Raw genomic sequence first — 21,816 nt, 5'->3', positions numbered from 1 at the left:
CAAAGGGCCGAAATATTTAGACTGGGCGGCCATTGTCTTTCGCGCTCTTCAGCTTGTCTATGCCCACTCCACGCCCCTCTTCTTCTCCTGCGCTCTCCTCAGCGCTGTAATGGCGGCGGTTTTGGCGGGAACTTCTGGCGGCAAGTGGCAATACACAGTCTTTGCAATAAGTCACAGTCCAAGCACAATAAATCGCAATTCCAAGGCACACATGACCTGATTCTTCAGGCTTAAGTAGATCCTTTTCGTGACGCCAAGTTGTAGCGCCCCCACTGCCGCAGGGCCGAGGGGTACCCGGTACCGGGCCTCTGAGTCTCTATTCTGGTTTTGTCACGGTGGCTGGACCCGGTCCGTGACCCTGCTGAGGGGCGCCCAATAAATGGTGTGGATATGGTGATGATGTTATGGTGCGGTGAAGTGCCGGTCGCAGTAAATAACGAGGACACCAGGTTGCAGTCTCTTTACCTCTTTACTGAAGGCTTCAGGGTCCTCAATCCGGAATACGGTTAACCGGGCTGCGCAAGCCTGGCCGGTCCGATGGCACCTCCAGAGTTCCCTTTGCAGGTGGAAATCTGTGCCTACCGTCTAGCGCTTGTGTGTTGTGGTCCTTCCCTGCTGGGGATAGTACCCCACAACTGTTGTGTCTGTTTCTCGTGTTCCCTCACAACTCAACTCTGATGTTCTTCCACGTCCCCCAGATCTTATGGTTAGGACGCACCCGTATCACGGGAGGCTCGGAGCTCTTCCGGGACTCTAGCATCACCCCACTCCTGTTGTTACCCCCCTGTGTCTTCCTAGGTCAATTGGGTGAGACAGCCCGCCTCTAACTGACTGTCCTGCCGTAGATTTGAAGTTTGGCCTGGAGCTCTATACTTCCTCGGCGTTCCGGCCACCGGTTTTGCGCCTCAGTAGGATGTTGCCTCGTCTTACAGCACGACTCCTACTGGTATTCTCCTTGTTGCGTTGATCTCGTTTCTCACTCAGCACAATAAACCTCGCTTCTTGTCCTTTCTTGGGGTACCGCCGCTATATCGTGCAGGCGCGGTCCCGTAACGTTCTCTCTGGTTGCTAGGCCTCTGTCAGGATCCCACCCCTGGCAGGGACCCCTCCGAATCTTCCCCTACAACACCCTCTGCCACAAGGTGTTGCCTGGTTCCAACCCAGTCAGCTTTCTCAACTAACTTCCTATCCAACCCCCAGTTTTACCAGACTGTGAGGAGTGGCCTAATGTATAGTACCCTTAGCTCCCCCTGGAGGCCAGACTGTGAAATGTATTGGTGTCTGTGATACCTGGTCAGATGAACTCCTTCAGTGCCATCAGACGTACCATAGCCCCCCTTAGCGGCGGAGCATCAGTACTGCAACGACCAGGACTCTGGGGCGCTGCACTGGCACTTAGGGGCTCTGCATTTGGAGTCCGCAAACTATTCTATGATAACTTGTTCTGTGAAAGTCCTTCCCTCCTGAGTCTTGCCATGTGGCTAAGCAGTACTGTATAGCCACAAATGGTATTACCACGTTCAGCAGTATCAGCGTACTCAGGAGAAATTGCACAACATATTTTGGGGTCCATTTTCTCCTGTTACTCTTGAGAAAATAAAAAATGTGGGGCAAAAGCAATATTTTTGTGGGAAGAGTACAATTTTCATTTTTTCCTACCACATTGATTTAATTCCGTGAAGTCCCTGAAGGGCTAGTAAACTTCTTGAATGTGATATTGAGCACTTTGAGAGGTATAGTTTTTAAAATGGTGTAAGTTTTGGTATTTTCTGTCACATAAGCCCATCAAAGTCAATTCAAATGGGATGTGGAGCATAAAAAAATTAGTTTTGTAAATTTTGTTTGAAAAATGAAAAATTGCTCATAAACTTTTAACCCTTTTAACTTCCCCCCCCAAAAAAATGTTTCAAACATGATATGGATGTGAAGTAGACATATGAGAAATGTTATTTACTAAATATTTTGTGTGACATACAGTATTACTCAACAGTTTACATACCCTGGAAGAATGTTTGCTTTCTGGGCCTTTTTTCAGAGAATATGAATGATAGCAACAAAACTTTTTCTCCACTAATGTGGTTTCACTTTTTAAATCATAATGACAACCCAAAATACCCAACTGACCCTGATCAAAAGTTCACATAGCCCATTTCTTAACCCCTTAAGCCCCGAGGGTGGTTTGCACGTTAATGACCGGGCCAATTTTTACAATTCTGACCACTGTCCCTTCATGAGGTTATAACTCTGGAACGCTTCATCAGATATTTGCGATTCTGACATTATTTTCTCATGACATATTGTACTTCATGATAGTGGTAAAATTTATTCGATACAACTTGCATTTATTTGTGAAAAAACGGAAATTTGGCGAAAATTTGGAAAATTTCGCAATTTTCCAACTTTGAATTTTTATGCCCTTAAATCACAGAGATATGTCACGCAAAATACTTAATAAGTAACATTTCCCACATGTCTACTTTACATCAGCACAATTTTGGAACCAAATTTTTTTTTCGTTAGGGAGTTATAAGGGTTAAAAGTTGACCAGAAATGTCTCATTTTTACAACACCATTTTTTTTTAGGGACCACATCTCATTTGAAGTAATTTTGAGGGGTCTATATGATAGAAAATACCCAAGAGTGACACAATTCTATAAACTGCACCCCTCAAGGTGCTCAAAACCACATTCAAGAAGTTTATTAACCCTTCAGGTGTTTCACAGGAATTTTTGGAAAGTTTAAATAAAAATGAACATTTAACTTTTTTTCACACAAAATTTATTTCAGCTCCAATTTGTTTTATTTTACCAAGGGTAACAGGAGAAAATGGACACCAAAAGTTGTTGTACAATTTGTCCTGAGTACGCTGATACCCCATATGTCGGGGTAAACCACTGTTTGGGCGTATGGCAGAGCTCGGAAGGAAAGGAGCGCCATTTTACTTTTCAATGCAAAATTGACTGGAATTGAGATGGGACGCCATGTTGCGTTTGGAGAGCCCCTGATGTGCCTAAACATTGAAACCCCCCACAAGTGACACCATTTTGGAAAGTAGACCCCCTATGGAACTTATCTAGATTTGTTTTGTGAGCTTTGAACCCCCAAGTGTTTCACTACAGTTTATAATGCAGAGCCGTGAAAATAAAAATTCTTTTTTTTTTCACAAAAATGATTTTTTAGCCCCCAGTTTTGTATTTTCACAAGGGTAACAGGATAAATTGGACCCCAATAATTGTTGTCCAATTTGTCCTGAGTACGGTGATACCCCATATGTGGGGGGGAACCACTGTTTGGGCGCATGGCAGAGCTCGGAAGGGAAGGAGCGCCATTTGGAATGCAGACTTAGATGGATTGGTCTGCAGGCGTCACCTTGCATTTGCAGAGCCCCTGATGTACCAAAACAGTAGAAACCCCCCACAAGTGACCCCATATTGGAAACTAGACCTCCAAAAGAACTTATCTAGATGTGTTGTGGGAACTTTGAACCCCCGAGTGTTTCACTACAGTTTACAACGCAGAGCCGTGAAAATAAAAAATCCTTTTTTTTCCCACAAAAATGATTTTTAGCCCCCCAAATTTTTATTTTCCCAAGGATAACAACAGAACTTGGACCCCAAAAGTTGTTGTCCACTTTGTCCCGAGTACGCTGATACCCCATATGTTGGGGTAAACCCCTGTTTGGGCGCACGGGAGAGCTCGGAAGGGAAGGAGCACTGTTTTACTTTTTCAAAGCAGAATTGGCTGGAATTGAGATCTGACGCCACGTTACGTTTGGAGAGCCCCTGATGTGCCTGAACTGTGGAAACTCCCCAATTCTACCTGAAACCCTAATCCAAACACAACCCTAGCCCTAATCCCAACGGTAACCCTAACCACACCCCTAACCCTGACACACCTCTAACTCTAATCCCAACCCTAATCCCAACCGTAAATGTAATCCAAACCCTAACCCTAACTTTAGCCCCAACCCTAACCCTAACTTTAGCCCCAACCCTAACCCTAACTTTAGCTCCAACCCTAGCCCCAACCCTAGCCCTAACCCTAGCCCTAACCCTAGCCCTAGCCCTAACCCTAGCCCTAACCCTAGCCCTAACCCTAGCCCTAACCCTAACCCTAACCCTAACCCTAGCGGGAAAATGGAAATAAATACATTTTTTTCATTTTATTATTTTTCCCTAACTAAGGGGGTGATGAAGGGGGTTTGATTTACTTTTATAGCGGATTTTTATGATTGGCAGCTGTCACACACTAAAAGACGCTTTTTATAGCCAAAAATTTTGCGTCTCCACATTTTGAGACCTATAATTTTTCCATATTTTGGTCCACAGAGTCAAGTGAGGTCTTGTTTTTTGCGAGACGAGTTGACGTTTTTATTGGTAACATTTTCGGACATGTAACAGTTTTTGAACGCTTTTTATTCCAATATTTGTGAGGCAGAATGACCAAAAACCAGCTATTCATGAAATTCTTTTGGGGGAGGCGTTTATACCGTTCCACGTTTGGTAAAATTGATAAAGCAGTTTTATTCTTTGGGTCAGTACGATTACAGCGATATCTCATTTATATCATTTTTTTATGTGTTGGCGCTTTTATATGATAAAAGCTATTTTATAGAAAAAATAATTATTTTGGCATCGCTTTATTCTGAGGACTATAACTTTTTTTTTTTTTGCTGATGATGCTGTGTGGTGGCTCGTTTTTTGCGGGAGAGGATGATGTTTTCAGCGGTACCATGGTTATTTATATCCGTCTTTTTCATCGCGTGTTATTCCACTTTTTGTTCTGCGGTTTTTTTTTCTTACGGTGTTCACTGAAGGTGTTAACTAGTGGGACAGTTTTATAGGTTGAGTCGTTACGGACGCGGCGATACTAAATATGTGTACTTTTATTGTTTTTTTTTTATTTAAATAAAGAAATGTATTTATGGGAATAACATTTTTTTTTCTTTATTTAGGAATTTTTTTTTTTTTTACGCATGTGGAATTTTTTTTTCACTTTTTACTTTGTCCCAGGGGGGACATCAAAGATCGCTGATCTGACAGTTGCACAGCACTCTGTCAGATCAGCGATCTGACTTACAGTGCTGCAGGCTTACCAGCACCTGCTATGGACCCGGAAGTAGTCCCTGCAGGACCCGGATGCAGCCCCGCGGCCATCTTGGATCCGGGGCCTGCAGGGATAGGAGGTAAGAGATGCTTGGAGCAATGCGATCTCATCGCGTTGCACCGGGGGTCTCAGGGAAGCCCGCAGGGAGCCCCCTCCCTGCGCGATGCTTCCCTATACCGCCGGAACACTGCGATCATGTTTGATCGCAGTGTGCCGGGGGTTAATGTGCCGGGGGCGGTCCGTGACCGCTCCTGGCACATAGTGCCGAATGTCAGCTGCGATAGTCAGCTGACACCCGGCAGCGATCGGCCGCGCTCCCCCCGTGAGCGCGACCGATCGCATATGACGTACTATCCCGTTGGTGGGAATTAAGGCCGACCCCACCTCGACGGGATAGTACGTCATATGGGATTAAGGGGTTAATACAGTGTATTTCCCCCTCTAACATCAATGACAGCTTGAAGTCTTTTGTGGTAGTTGTAGATGAGGTTTTTAATTTTGTCAGATGGTAGAGCTGCCCACTCTTCTTGGCAAAATTCTCCAGTTCCTGTAAATTCCTGGGCTGTTTAGTTCCTTTTCCTCTCCAATTTGGTTGGTAGCAAATACCTCCAATTAGAAATGTAGTATAGTTTTTCTGATTTGCTGTGTCTTTTTCCTCATATACAGGCCATTGCAGGACCTTAGAAATCAATGGTTATGATCACTGACAATGACAGTTAGTTAGCTAGTTGCTAGTGGTTGTAATCATGGATATCTAAGTTATATTGGGATTGGAGATGGGAATACCCCTATAATGCCTCATTTAGATATTAATTAAAATGTTGAATTCTTTAGAATGCAGCAACAGATAAAAGATATATTAGTGTTGATAGATTTAGCTATCAAAGCCAACATATGCAGTTTGTGGAAGGAATGGGTTTGATTTTAATGACATATTCTCTTTGACTGAGCTTTTCAATTAGCTTACAGTATATACTTGAGTATAAGCCGAGATTTTCAGCCCAGTTTTTTTAGGCTGAAAGTGTCCCTTTTGGCTTATACTTCAGTCATTGTCCCAGGGAATCGGTGGGGGAGGGGGAGCGGCAGGAGTGGCAGCTTTCACATCATACTCACCCCCTCCTGATGCGGTCTCTGCACTTGGCTGCTTCTCAGATGGTCTCTGGCACCTGCAGCTCTTCCTGTGTTCAGCAGTCATGTGGTACCGATCATTAAAGTAATGAATATGGACGCACCTCCACTCCCATATGTGTGGAGCGCATATTCATTATTTTAATGAGTGGTACTATGAGACCGCTGAACACCGGAACAAGCTGCCGGTGCCGGAGAGACCATCAGAGAATCAAGGAAAGCGCAGAGACCACTCCAGGAGGGTGAGTATGACGGGGGAGGGTGAGCCATGCGGTTTTCAACTGTCCCCGTTCCACCACCAGGCTGTGTCTTCCGCATCCTCTGGCTGTGACGTTCAGGTCAGAGGGTGCGATGACGTTTAGTGCGCACCCTCTGCCTGAACAGTCACTGCAGAGACCCAGAAGACACAGTGCAGCAGCAGCAGCAGCATATAGGGCATATTATTCTATGGAGCATCTTATGGGCCATCAACCTTTATGGAGCAGCATATGGGGCATATTATTCTATGGAGCATCTTATGGGGCCAGCATGCTTTATGGAGCAGCATATGGGGCATATTATTCTATGGAGCATCTAAAGGGGCCATCAACCTTTATGGAGCAGCATATGGGGCATATTATTCTATGGAGCATCTTATGGGGCCATCAACCTCTATGGAGCATTATATGAGGCATATTATTATATGGAACATCTTATGGGACCATCATTAACCTTTTATGCAGCATTATATGGGGCATATTTTAATATGGAGCATCTTATGGGGCCATTATTAACCTTTGTGCAGCATTATATGGGGCATATTTTTTGTATAGATCATCTTATGGGGCCCATCATGAATTGTATGGAGCATTATATGGGGATCCTGATTCCATATGGATATTAAAAAACATTTAACCTACTGATGTCTCAATTAATTTTACTTTTATTGGTATCTCTTTTTATTTTTGAAAATTACCAGTAGCTGCTGCATTTCCCACCCTGGGCTTATACACGAGTCAATAAGTTTTCCCAGTTTTTTGTGGCAAAATTAGGGGGGTCGGCTTATACTCAGGTTGGTTTATACTCGGGTATATACGGTACATTAGTATGTTAAATGTGTAAATTTACGACAGCTAGGGAGCCTCTGACTGAATTCCCTACTTAGCTAATGTAACAAATTCACATGTAACCTCCATGAGACAATAATATTGCACTACTAAACATCACACTAAAGTGGTATTAACTAATTAAATGAGTTAATTGAGTTTGGAGCAACATATAATATCACATATCTTCACTATTACTTGCATATAGTACCATCAAAAATGATCTCATTATAATTCTACATTACCTTTTCAGACGACAGGTAAATTCCTGAAGAGTCAGCCGGCACCTTCCAGTTAATGTAGGCGCTAGGCATTTGTTTTGTGACTTTTCCACTTGAGACTGGGGAACATTGCTTTCCCTCTTGATAAGGTCAGAGAGTAACTAGGTTAAAAGCAAAAAAAATAGTAACATCCAAGATCAGAGTGACTGGTGAGTAGTGTTGAGCATTCCGATGCTGCAAGTATCGGGTATCGGCCGATACTTGCTGTATCGGAATTCCGATACCGGGATTCCGATACTCTTGTGGTATCGGGTATCGGGTATCGCAACAACATTAATGTTAAAATGTGTAAAAGAGAGAATTAAAATAAAAAATATCGCTATACTCACCTCTCCGACGCAGCCGGGACTTCAGCGAGGGAACCGGCAGCGTTGTTTGTTTAAAATTCGCGCTATTACTTGGTTACGTGAATTCCCGGCTTGTGATTGGTCAGGTCGGCCACGTTGCCGGGACGCGGACCAATCACAGCAAGCCGTGACGAAATTACGTCACGGCTTGCTGTGATTGGTCCGCGTCCCGGCAATATGGCCGCCCTGACCAATCACAAGCCGTGACGTCACGGGAGGCTGGACACGCGCCCATTTTAAAATGAGCGCGTCCAGCCTCCCGGCTTGTGATTGGTTGACCGCGGCGCAACCAATCACAAGCCGTGACGTCACGGGAGGCTGGACACGCGCCCATTTTAAAATGAGCGCGTCCAGCCTCCCGGCTTGTGATTGGTTGACCGCGGCGCAACCAATCACAAGCCGTGACGTCACGGGAGGCTGGACACGCGCCCATTTTAAAATGAGTGCGTCCAGCCTCCCGGCTTGTGATTGGTTGACCGCGGCGCAACCAATCACAAGCCGTGACGTCACGGGAGGCTGGACACGCGCCCATTTTAAAATGAGCGCGTCCAGCCTCCCGGCTTGTGATTGGTTGACCGCGGCGCAACCAATCACAAGCCGTGACGTCATGGGAGGCTGGACACGCGCCCATTTTAAAATGAGCGCGTCCAGCCTCCCGGCTTGTGATTGGTTGACCGCGGCGCAACCAATCACAAGCCGTGACGTCACGGGAGGCTGGACACGCGCCCATTTTAAAATGAGCGCGTGTCCAGCCTCCCGTGACGTCACGGCTTGTGATTGGTCAGGGCGGCCATATTGCCGGGACGCGGACCAATCACAGCAAGCCGTGACGTAATTTCGTCACGGCTTGCTGTGATTGGTCCGCGTCCCGGCAACATGGCCGACCTGACCAATCACAAGCCGGGAATTCACGTAACCAAGTAATAGCGCGAATTTTAAACAAACAACGCTGCCGGTTCCCTCGCTGAAGTCCCGGCTGCGTCGGAGAGGTGAGTATAGCGATATTTTTTATTTTAATTCTTTCTTTTACACATTTATATGGTTCCCAGGGCCTGAAGGAGAGTTTCCTCTCCTTCAGACCCTGGGAACCATCAGGGATACCGTCCGATACATGAGTCCCATTGACTTGTATTGGTATCGGGTATCGGTATTGGATTGGATCCGATATTTTGCCGGTATCGGCCGATACTTTCCGATACCGATACTTTCAAGTATCGGACGGTATCGCTCAACACTACTGGTGAGACATCCAGTAGGACAAAAGAAGTGATGTTAAAAAGGACGCAAAACATTCAAGGAATTTGATACAGCTTAATAAAAGGGAAGTGGACACATGAGTGTTGTATAAAGGGCATATGCAGATACAGCAAATGGTAAAATGAAAGTTACTTTCAAGCGACTCTGCACCAAGACCTCTCTGGCAACTGTTGAAAGTCTGTCTCTGTTTTTGCTCAAGAAGTTATGTACCTAGAAAATATGAGAATAGTCTCTTACATCTAGATGATATGTGGTGCACCAATTAATCACACTGGAAAGGCATTTAGCAGAACATATCACCTGGTATGTGACAGGTCCACAATAATGCTGCAGTGTGAACACAGGCAGGGGGAGTTTAGGCTTGCTGTAACAGCTGCTGTCACCATGATGATAGTGACACTTCTGTAAGAAAGTGTGGTCTGTAGCCTGCGTAGATAAAGAAATTTAATACCCTAATTTACACATTATCATAAATTTCATTAGATACCAATTGACCTATAAACATGTATTTGATGCACTCACAAATAACCTACACAAGAGTGGGAAGAATAAAACTCACATTGATTTGAAATCCCCGATGGAATAATTCCTCTCTGCCGGTGTGAAGGTCTTAGAGAAAAAGAAACAGGGATGCTTCCGACCTTGAGCATGCTTTTGGAATAGGACTGCTCCAGCACCGACAGATGAGGCATCCACCTCCATTATGAAAAGTTTATCTACATCGGGGCAATGTAGAATGGGAGCGCTAGCAAAGTGGTACTTTATAGAGAGGAACGCCTTGGAGACCTCCTCCAACCACAATTTGGGATTTGGTCCCTTTTTGGTGAGGGCAACCAAAGGAGCTACCAAAGTTGAGAAGTGGGGAAAGAACTGGCAATAGTAATTAATGAACCCCATAAAGCGCTGCACCGCTTTGAGAGAATGGGGTTCCTGCCAGTCCATCACAGCCTGTAACTTGGCAGGATCCATAGCCAATCCTTGGGCTGAGATGATATAGCCCAGGAAAGGCAAAGACTCCTGTTCAAACACACACTTCTCCAACTTGGCATAGAGGGAATTTGCCCGTAGGAGGTCGAAGACTTTGCAAACATCTCTCCGGTGGGAGTCTATATCTGGAGAGTAGATGAGAATATCATCCAGGTAGACTACAACCGAGGTGGAGAGCATATCCTGGAAGATATCATTTACAAAGTCTTGGAAAACGGCGGGGGCATTACAGAGCCCAAAGGGCATCACCAGATATTCATAGTGCCCATCCCTGGTGTTAAAAGCCGTCTTCCATTCGTCCCCCTCACGGATGCAAATCAGGTTGTAAGCACCCCGCAGATCTAGTTTAGTAAACACTCTTGCTCCCCGAAGCCTGTCAAAAAGCTCAGATATCAGGGGTAATGGGTACTTGTGCTTAACGGTGATGGTGTTAAGACCCCTGTAATCTATGCATGGACGTAATTCTCCGCTCTTCTTCTGCACGAAGAAGAACCCAGCCCCTACAGGTGACGCAGATTTCCTAATGAATCCCCTTGCCAGATTCTCCTGGATGTACTGAGACATTGCCTCCGTCTCTGGGAGAGACAATGGTAGACTTGACCCTGGGGAGGCTCAGCACCAGGCAAGAGGTCAATAGGACAGTCATAGGGGCGGTGAGGCAAAGAGTCTCCGCAGCCCTTTTGGAGAACACATCCACATAAGGCCAATATTGCTTGGGGAGAGAGGAGAGATCTGCGGGTACCTCTGTAGTACCAACCTGAATGCATTCCCTCTGACATCTACCCCCACAAGATTCACTCCATCCCAAAATCCTGCCTGTAGACCACTCAATATGAGGAGAGTGGTACCGTAGCCAAGGTATCCCTAACAGGACCTCTTCAATTCCCTCAGGAATGACGAGCAGAGATATTATCTCCTGATGAGATGGCAACATGGATAAAGTAAATGGGATGGTCTGGTGTGTAATCTGTGAGGGCAGTGTCAACCCATTCACCACTCGTACGGTCACTGGTTGGGCGACCATCACCAGAGGTATTGCGTGTCATTGGGCGAAGGCAGAAGACATAAAATTGCCACCCTGGAATCCACGCAAAGCTCTACCAAATGAGTGGATGGGCCAACGGTAATTGTCCCCATAAAGGACAATTTGGAGGCAAACGTTGAGTGAACCTCCACCTACTACCATTAGATGCTGACATTTCCCCGACCGCTGGGGACATCTGGTGGCAAGATGTCCTGACTGCCAGCAAACATGACAGACCCTAAGTGCATGAGCGGTCCTGGACTTAGATCCCACTCATGACACCTCCATGGCCTCATGTGACTCGGGCGCCTGGACCAGAGATTCCAAAGGTTTGGTGAAGGTGGGAGCCAGCCGAAACCTCTGCCTACACTGGGCTCGCTCTAACCTTCGCTCATTAAAACGGAGGTCAATATGAGTAGATACAGCTATTAGCTCCTCCAGTGTGGCGGGAATCTCCCTAGTGGCCAGAGCGTCCTTAACATGGTCAGCTAGCCCCCTCCAAAATATAGGGATGAGGGCTTTTGTCTGACCACTCCAGCTCAGATGCTAAGGTGCGGAAGTGGATGGCAAAATGGCTGACCAAGGACTAGCCCTGAGTCAATGCCAACAGTTGGAGAGCCGTATCATGGGTGACTCGAGGTCCTAAAAAGACATGTTTCAGAGTGGTCAGGAACAGTGGAGCACTCTGCACCACATGATCGCCATGCTCCCAGAGCGGCGTAGCCCACTCCAACGCCCTGCCCGACAGGGGAGACATAATGAATCCCACCTTTGCCTGCTCTGTAGGGAAATATGCAGCCAGGAGCTCGAGGTGTATAGAGCACTGGCTCACGAAACCCCTACAAGATTTGCCATCACCAGAAAATTTTTCTGGCAGCGGGAGGCGAGCTAGGGTTGGAACAGGGGTGGCAGTGGACAAAGTTGCTGCAGCCATGCTAGCAGCCTGAACAGCTTCTGCGGTAACATCCACAGCTGAGGTTGTACGCTCAAGAGCCGCCAACCTGCCCTCCAGCTGCTGGATGTACCGCAAAGATTGCTGTTTGTCCGCCATTGCTAGCCAGACCCTGGTGCTAGTATTATGTTAGGGCTAGCGGAACGCACCGAGTAAATATAGATGTTATTATTGGTGCGTTCGCAGCCCATGGTCTACCGTGCAGGAGGAACTTGCTGCTAGCAAATGACAGCACTATATGCTATATATAACTCTGTTACTTCACAGAGTCGCACAGAAAGAAGATGCTGTGCCCTGTTAACGTTACAGGGGAACACAGGTAACTGCTGAGCTGATGGCAGTCAGTGGTCACTCACTCAGAGAAGCACACAAAACACTCCTCTCTGGTGGAACCAGAATTCTAGAGGCTATGAGCCAGCCCTGAATACAAAACTCCTCACCGGAGGTGCTGGTATTCTAGGGGCTTATTTCAGCCAAACTCTGTCCACATACAGTCATGACCACAATAGCAAAGCTCATACACATGTTGATACTAGTGCATGGCCATGCGGCCATGCAAACCTTTTATAGCTGCAGCAACTTCAGGACCTTCCTAGAGGACCAATGGGAGCTGCCACAGTACCTGAGCAACTTCAGGACCTTCTTAGAGGACCAATGGGAGCTGCTGCTGAGCATGTGACCCCTGACCTCCAATGAGAGGTCTTACCTTGGGCATGCTCAGAAGGGGAAAAGCAGGACTTGGTCCCGGAGACATCTGCTCGCCGCTGACCAGTACTGGCTATAATGGCAGAACCTGGAAGAACAGCAGTAACCAGGCACAGAGTATCTGCCTGAGCCAGACGCTGGGACCGACGTCTCCGCTGAGCATGCTCCACTGCGGCTGGAGAAGGATGGGAGACCGCAGTGGAGATGGCTCGAGATTCCCCCTGTGCAGAGGCGGGAACTCGACACCTAACAGATGGCTGCGTTGACTTTGGTCTTGCTAAAACACGGTGGACTTACACCAGCAGATGACATGGCTCCCCAAACCATCACTGATTGTGGAAACGTCACACTAGACCTCAAGCAGCATGGATTGTCTGCCTCTAAACTCTTCCAAGCAGGTTGGATTGTGTGCCTCTCCACTCCTCCTCTAGACTCTATGACCTTGCTTTCCAAATGAAATGCAACATTTACTTTCATCTGAAAACACCTTGGACCACTGAGCAACAGTCCAGTTCTTTTTCTCCTTGGCCCAGGTAAGACACTTCTGGAGTTGTCTATTGGTCATGAGTGGCTTGACACAAGGAATGTGACACTTGTAGCCCAAGTCCTAGATAGATCTGTGAGTTTTGGCTCTTGAAACAATGACTGCAGCACCAGTGCACTCCTTGTGAATCTCTCCCAAATTTTTTAATGGCCTTTTCTTAACAATTCTTTCAAGGCTGTGGTTATCCCAGTAGCTTGTGCACCTTTTTCTACCACACTTTTTCCTTCCACTCAACTTTCCATTAATATGCTTGGATACCGCACTCTGCGAACAGCCAGCTTCTGTAGCAATGACCTTTCCTGGCTTACCCTCCTTGTGGAGTGTATCAATGACTGCCTTCTGGACATCTGTCAAGTCAGCAGTCTTCCCCATGATTGTGAAGCCTACTGAAACAGACTAAGGGACCTTTCTAAATGCTTAGGAAGCCTTTGCAGGTGTTTTTTGTTAAATATTCTAAGTTACTGAAATAATGACTTTAGGGTTTTCATTGGCTGTAAGCCATAATCATCACTGACAGAAATAAACACTTGAAAATAGATAACTCTGTAATGACTCTATTTATATATCTATTATGAGTTTCACTTTTTGTATTGAAGAACTGAAATAAATTAACTTTTTGATGATATTCTAATTTTGTGAGACGCACCTGTATGTAAAATTGATATGGTACTGATTGATGCGGTTCGTGTAATGTAATGTAAGTAATGTGTGGTGCATGGCGAACATATAGAGTTAGATGTAGGACATAAGGTTTCGTATAGGGCTTAAAGGTTAAGTTAGGAAGGAAGATATGCAGAGTTGGGCATATTATTAGTAGAGATAGTGCACAGGATAAGATACAGTTAAAATGTTTGAGACCAGCCCAGCATGGGGGGGGGGTCAGAGAAAAAAAGGAAAGCATTTCCTGATTTAGGCAGGTAGTGTTCTGTATTAGAGTGAGAAAGAGGAAGTTCAAGGGCAGTGGCATGGAGGCACGAGAAGTACCTATTGTTCTGGCGGTATGGGATCCTGTGGAACTCCCTTTGGGCATTCCTGCAATGTCCGAGCCTCGAGTTTGAGTCATTGGCCATGAAGAGAGCCGACACTCTTTCCATAATGTGGAAGTTGGACGTGGAACTGTGTGAGGGGAACTTTGCAGTTCTCGTGAGTACTGCAGAGCTGGACGTAAAATCCCTGGGACTTAGTAAGCAGAATGATAGTTCACGATTCACGTCTGATGGACAGGTGAGGGATATGGTTGTTTATTATTTTTCTTCTTCTACTGGGAACATGGGCATCAGTGGATTAGACATAAAGGTGAGTATTATAGTTGTTTATTATTTTCTGTCTTTCACAGGTGTCATGGACTTCAATGGATTAGGTGTAAAGGTGAGTATAACTGTGCTTTTACCGTGTTATTATTTCAATTGAAGGATTTTAGTCTGGCTGTGATTTTTTTTTTACAATCTAACTATGGTCTTATAGATACCTCCCCATTACTAACCTATGGGTTTAATGTCAGCAGCATTAAAACAGCTGACATCAACCCCAAACCTATTACCCCACTTGCCACTGCACCAGGGGAAGTGGGAAGAGCTGGGCAAAGTGCCGGAATTGGCGCATCTAATAGTTTCGCCTTTTCTTGGGCAGCTGCAGACTGCTATTTTTAGGCTGGGGGCCAATATTTATGGCTCTTTACCAGTTTCAGAATACCAGCCCCCAGCTGTCTGCTTTAACTTGGCTGGTTGTCAAAAACTGTGGGGACCCACACTTTATTTTTTATTATTTATTTAAATAATTAGAAAAACAGCATGAGGGCCCTCTATTCTTGATAACCAGCCATGATAAAGCTGACAGCTAAGGGTTGCAGTTGGCAGTTGTTGGTTTTGCTTGCACTGGTTATCAAAAATAGATGCCCCCACATCATTTTTTATCTACTTATTTATAGCACAGGTGCCGGCTGATGAATACTCCCATCAGAGGTGCCTGCTCTCTCTGTTTTCAGCAACACCAGGCATACACTGATGAGAGAAGTACTCTCTCATCAGCCGATGCCTGTGACCAGCAGTAACCTTTTTACCATCTGTCACAGCTGCTGGCTCATGCTGACATCTAACAGTTTGGGAACCGCAGCTGTTTGACCGGTGTAATGATCTTACCGCTGATCAGCACCCCTGTTTGCCACAATGTCACGCATATGACAGCATGGCAAACAACAGATGTTCGGACCTTGCATTCATCTGAATGAGGTCCGAGTTCAGGATCGGATACCATTCTGGTACCTGAACCAAACTTTTTTTTAGATATTCGGCTGAAACCGCCGGACCCGAACATCCACGGGTTCCCCATCACTATCACTAGTCCTATAGTGATAATCTGCTGCTGATAAAAAAGTGCATTTATCAAAACTACAGCAAGCAGCCCATTGACACATAGCTGAATTCAGGGTCTTTGTCTCAATATGCTGCTTTTAGATGAGGTGGCAAAAATCTGGTGACAGATTCCCTTTGCACTAAATTGCATGAAATGAATTTTTCTTACTTCAGTTTGTTGCTATATTACATCAACGAAAAATCTAAAACTTGGAAATATAACACTAATATTGATAAACTAACATTTCTTTATATAAATGTGTACAAAATGTAAAATAGTTTTTTGTTAGTATAAAAAACTATAAAATAGTTTTTGGGTATAGGAGTGTGAAATTTGACATCAGTGACTAGGATCTTCATAATTTCCTCTTTACAAAAAGGTTATTTACACTATTGTTTTATAATAGGAGATCATGACTCATGGCAAAGTAGCTGGTTGGTCTACAATATGTGTGGATGTTGTGTCAGCAGGCTAACTGAGATGGTAAGAATTGAGCTGTATAACTTACATTACAGAGGTCACTCATGATATGAGCAGCTAAAGGTGTGGTAAATACGTGTAAGTACCGTACTTCAAAAAAGAAAACAAGATGAAGAGAATAAACAATTGTAGACCTAGGATCTTCGTATCCAAATTTCAAGAATGTAATCTGAGAAATTTGAGGGGTGGGTCCAATGTAAATTAAATAGTAGCTAAACTTTTCTTTTTTTCATTAGCTAAGAAACTTAGCAGTGAGTGTAAATTGACTCTTCCCAACTTATCAGGCACTTTTTGTCTAATGCACTTAGCAATCCATCTCAAAAAAGGGTCAAATGTGTCTACAGATTTGTCTACACAGTTTTTCAAACTACACTTTTTGCTTATAAAACTCTATGAAAGGAGTATGTGTGTGTGGGAGGGAGAATAGAGCTATCAAGAAGCAAAAGCAGAGATACACAATGGAAAAACTGCTGAGGCTCCAAGAGCAGAGCAACAGCAGAGGGAAAACTGCTAAAAAAGGTAGGATACAAGTTATTTAATGATGAGAGATAGTGTTGTTTCTAGTACTTTAGTGCACAGGTGCCGGGAAAGGTCAGAGAGGCCCGGTGCCTGCGCACTCCAGTACTTTGCTCTGCCCTCAACAGGGCGGACAAAGTACGCCTCGCCGGAGCCGCCACAGGAAGCAAAGAAGAGGACGTCATCGTATGAAGAAGGGAGGCGCTGGACAAGGACTGTGACACCCATCGGACCGGAACGCACCGGGACCGCCCCTGGGTGAGTATAATCTAACCTCTTTTTCTTATCTTTCAGATTACATCGGAGGCTTTCTACAGCATTATGGAATGCTGTAGATAAGCCCCTGATGGCGGTGGCCTTAGCTTATAGGCCTAAAATGGGGTGACAGATTCCTTTTAACAAACTCCATTACAATAGCTTTTTAAATTTGGAATTAATCCCTCTCACTTTCCAGCTCAGTATATTAACTCCTTCCCGACATGCGCCCTACATCTGCAGTGCCATATAGGTACGTCGCCGCCATCCTGCGGGCTCACGCTGAGCGCCACCACGATTGGGTGCGGGTGTCAGCTCTATGTGACTATGCTAGCACTGATCATGGACTTTTAACCCCTCTGATGCCGCTGTCAATAATGGCATCGACATTGAGGAACATTGCACAGGAAGTAAGCTCCCTGTCTGCTTCCATCTTCACAACGCGATGTGATTGCATTGTGTCAATGGTCTTCATGATGATGCCCAACCACAAGATGGCCACAGGGTCCTTCAGGGTTCTGCAGGGAAGGTAGCCTGTGAAAAAGCTAAAAGCAGGAGCTGATACGCCTCCTCCCCTGCCTTCCAGATGCTGCTGAGTATCAGATCAGCGATTTGTCACTATACAGTGATGTTCCATCCTGGGACAATAATCTCTTTATTTATATAGCACCAACATATTCCACAGCGCTTTACAGTTTTTGCACACATTATCATCGCTGTCCCCGATGGGGCTCATAATCTAAATTGACTATCAATTTGTCTTTGGAATGTGGGAGGAAACCGGAGTACCAGGAGGAAACCCATGCAAGCACAGGGAGAACATACAAACTCCTTGCAGTTGTTGTCCATGGGGGGATTTGAATCAGGACTCTAGCGCTGCAAGGCTGCAGTGCTAACCACTGAGCCACCGTGCTGCCCCCTAATGTAAAAGAGTAAAAAAAAAGTTCTCAATAGTGTAAAAATATATTTTAAAAAAATCCTGAAATAAAGAACAAAAAAATATATATATATAAATCGTATACATACATTTATGTAAAATAACCAAATCACACATAGTTGATATCATCGCGTCTGGAACGACCCACCCTGACCTATAAAATTGTCCCACTAGTTAGCCCCATCAGTGAACACTGTTAAAAAAAACGAGGCAAAAAACAATGCTTTATCATCATACCACTGAACATAAAGTGCAATAAAACGTGATCAAAAAGATGAATGTAAATAAAAATGGTACCGCTGAAAACGTCATCTTGTCCCCCCAAAAAACAAGCTGCCATAAAGCACTAAAAAAAAATAAAAAGTTATAGCTCTCAGAATAAAGCAATGCAAAATTAATTAATTTTTTTTCTAATTGTTTTTATTGTTTAAAAGCACCAAAACATAAAAAATTATATAAATGGGATATCACTGTAATCGTACTTACCCGAAGAATAAAGCTGCCTTATCATATTTACCACACGCGGAACGGTATAAAAAAAGCAAAAGGCAAAAAAACAATTTCTGAATTGCTCTTTTTTGCTCATTCTGACTTCCAAAAATCGGAATAGAAAGTGTTCAAAAATGTAATGTGCCCTAAAATGATACCAATAAAAAATGTCAATTTGTCCCACAAAAATGAAGATGTCACATGAGTTTCTTGGTGAAATATGGAAAAATTATAGCTGTCTAAACATGGAGATGCAAAAACTAGTTTTTGCAATAAAAAGCGTCTTTTAGTGTGTGACAGCAGCCAAACATAAAAAGCCAACATAAATCTGATATTGCTGTAATCGCACCGACTTGAAGAATAAAGTTGTCTAATCACTTATACAGCATTGTTAACTGCTTAAAAAATGAATAAAACCAATTATTCACCTGCTGTTGATTTGTTCATTCTACCTCCCAAAGATCACAGTAAGGCTCGGCTCACATTTATCCTGCGCTCTGCTCTGAACGCTTACACCAAGGTTTACATGTAAGTCTCTGAAATACATGATTCAGACAGAACTCCCGATGGAAGATTCCCTATAATGACTTAGATGGAGGCACTGTGGATGTCATAGGACCTGTTTTCTGGCTGTGTCTGTCTTTTTATGTGAGCATAAAACCACAGTCGACCACAGTTTTGTGCACTTCTGAAAAGAAGGACACAGCTGAACAGAGGCAGACAGAGTACAGAGTATCTCTGCTGTCTCAGTAAAGGGAATGGATCCCTTGGAGGAATCATCTGTCACCTCACTCGGATATTTAGATGGAAACCCCAAAGTAAGTGCTCAACGTAAAACGCCGGATAAATGTGATCATAAATGTTATGTAAAATGTTTCAATAAAAGCTTCAACTCAATCCACAAGAAAAAAAACAAGTCCCTACTAAGGTCTGTCATCTGTTAATGGAAATATAGGGCGCGTTCATGTTACTGGTAGTACAAAGGCTCTGGAAAAGTGAAATGGCTCCTTGCCCCTTGGAAGAAATTCAGCAAATTCTGTGCTCCCAAATACTAACTCCCCCTCCCTTTTGAGCCCTAGTGTGTCTAAATCACATTTAGTAATCCAAGAATGAAGAAAAAAGCAGCAACACTCCGTTTATCGTGTCATAAAAACCTTAGTCCTTTGTTTACGAATACTTTCCATGGACAAGGTGTATAAGGGCAGGACAAATGCGGGCATGCAGGCAAAAGAACAGGACTAGGGCCATTTCGCGTATGACACGCTTCCACGGTAACAATTATAATCAATCAGAACTTGTTATCTGACCCACCAGAGGGGGTTCTGTTACCTTAGTCTCTGACCCATTCCTTTGTTTGGGGGCTGAGGGTTCATCGGAGTAGTCTTGGGGGGGGGGGGGACAGTGGCTTTGTCTGCCTAAGGCACCAAATACCTTGTCCTTGTCCTGCTTGTCTGATATTGCTGTTAAGCAACAGACACATTTCAGTTTTATTTAACGTCTTTACCCTCCTGAAGTGGTTGGCCATGTGAACGCAGCAGCTGTTAATGCGCTGCAGTGCTCACGCTTCACTCAAACTATACAACTATCACAATTTTTAACCCACATGGTAAATGTAAAAAAAAAACTATGAAAAACAATTCCAATATTTATGTTTTTCTTAATTTCTCCTCCAATAAAAAGATTACATTTTATGTCCTGAAAAAATGGTAATGATGGAAAATATCTGTCAACCTACCAAAATAAGCCCTCTTACAGCTCCATCAGCAGAAAAATATTTTTTTCAAGTGATTTTATTGTGCAAAAGTAGTAAAACATAAAACAAAATCTAAATTGTATATCACTGTAATTGTGTCGACATGCAAAACAAACATGTAAATTACCGTATATCACACAGTGGAAACTGTAAAAAAAACAAAAAACAATTTGCGCTATTTTTTGTTATGGATTTTCTTTTAATGATATTTAAATGATTATTAATATCACATAATTTCCACTACATCGATAATGTTAGATTATTGCGTGCAATATAAAATGTGCTATATACAGTATTAGCACAGCTTCTGAAGAAGGAAACATAAAAACTGCTGTCTTCTCTCTTAAAAAGTGTGATATCATATCTATCTTTTGCTGTAAGACAACTGGCAGACACGCCTGTTCAAAGGTTGTGTTTGCTGTATTGCAACTCAGCCCCATTCACATTAATAGAGGTAAGCTGCAATACTAAACATAAAAGACAAAAAGATGGAGCTCAGTTTTAACAGAAAGCAGCATTTTTCTTCAATCCTAGACAACGACTTTACCAAACTAGATTCCCTCAGCCTTTTACAAAAATGAAAAGCATAGCAAGTAAAATAACATCTTGTTTCCTAAAACATTTCTACAGTACATGCAGAAAATCATGATGGACAAAAAAGTGGGAAAGTTTTTCTTTTGTTTGTTTGCAATACTTTTGTGACGACACAGCATTTTATCTTAATTAACCAGATGTCTCTTTTCAATAAGCCAGGAGGAATAGATTATTTTCTATATGTTGACTTTTACATTTATGTGTTTGTCCTTTGGTTGGTCAAGCAAACACAGACTTTTGTTCGTATAAGCCTGTAACATTGACTTTTAAGTTGACGTTTTATGTAACATATTGTGCTGTTATCCTAGATGACAGAGATGCAGAATAATTTAAAAATGATGTTTGCTGACATGTTAATTACTCATTGTCCAGGCCAGATAGTTTGTTGACTATGCAAATTCATTAAATAATCAAACAATGTGAGTTGATCTCATCACCATTCTTCCCCTTTAGCTGTGAATGATGGCTTGAAGAACATAGATTCAAAGAACCAGAGATTCTTTCCAAAACCATGATATAGAAGGGTTAATAAGTTGCCTTTAAGTGCCTCTTGCCTTCAATTGCTAGAATTACTAGAATCTGTTGATGCAGTAGTCTGATGGTCTCCTCTTCAAGGAGACTATACTTCTTATCAATGTATGTTCTTAATAGTCAGCAACATGCTCTGAGTTATGGTAAATAAAGTATGACCCTGGGGGATGGTGGGGGCTACATGAGTTACATTGAAATGCATTTTGTGTAAATGGTATAAAGCATTGCCTTGGTTTTAAATATATCAGATAAAAGTGACGTGCTCACAGGATATGTGTGAGGTGTCTTTGTCTCCAAGCGCGCTTGTAAAATGACGGGCGTAATTCCACAATTAGGCCTCACTGGTGATCTGTCAGCTGACAATGGGTCAGAACGAAAACAGCTACGACAGTTTGGCGCCCGAACGGGGGCTGTGTAACCAGCCTTATTCAGAATCCGTATGGGGGAGCTTCCTGAGAGATTGGACATGCAAACAACAGCTGCAGCAAGGTG

The 21,816-nt window shown here is 43.9% G+C and overlaps 1 protein-coding gene across 1 annotated transcript in view; it reads right to left on the bottom strand.

Moving 5' to 3' along the window:
- LOC143767920 (unconventional myosin-XVB-like) overlaps positions 1–21,816 on the bottom strand; it is a 199,192-nt gene that overhangs the window by 28,732 nt on the left and 148,644 nt on the right. The window contains exons 7-10 of the mRNA XM_077256439.1: positions 19,776–19,906; positions 9,506–9,631; positions 9,338–9,415; positions 7,566–7,702 (exon numbers count right to left, since the gene is read on the bottom strand). Of these exons, the coding sequence (XP_077112554.1) occupies positions 7,566–7,702; positions 9,338–9,415; positions 9,506–9,631; positions 19,776–19,906 (472 nt within the window). The remainder of the gene's footprint in view (positions 1–7,565; positions 7,703–9,337; positions 9,416–9,505; positions 9,632–19,775; positions 19,907–21,816) is intronic.

This window comes from Ranitomeya variabilis, chromosome 4 (assembly GCF_051348905.1).
Source record: "Ranitomeya variabilis isolate aRanVar5 chromosome 4, aRanVar5.hap1, whole genome shotgun sequence".
NCBI classification, from domain to species: domain Eukaryota; kingdom Metazoa; phylum Chordata; class Amphibia; order Anura; family Dendrobatidae; genus Ranitomeya; species Ranitomeya variabilis.
The sequence above is the reverse complement of the archived record's forward strand: the minus strand, read 5'-3'. Positions and strand labels throughout refer to the sequence as shown.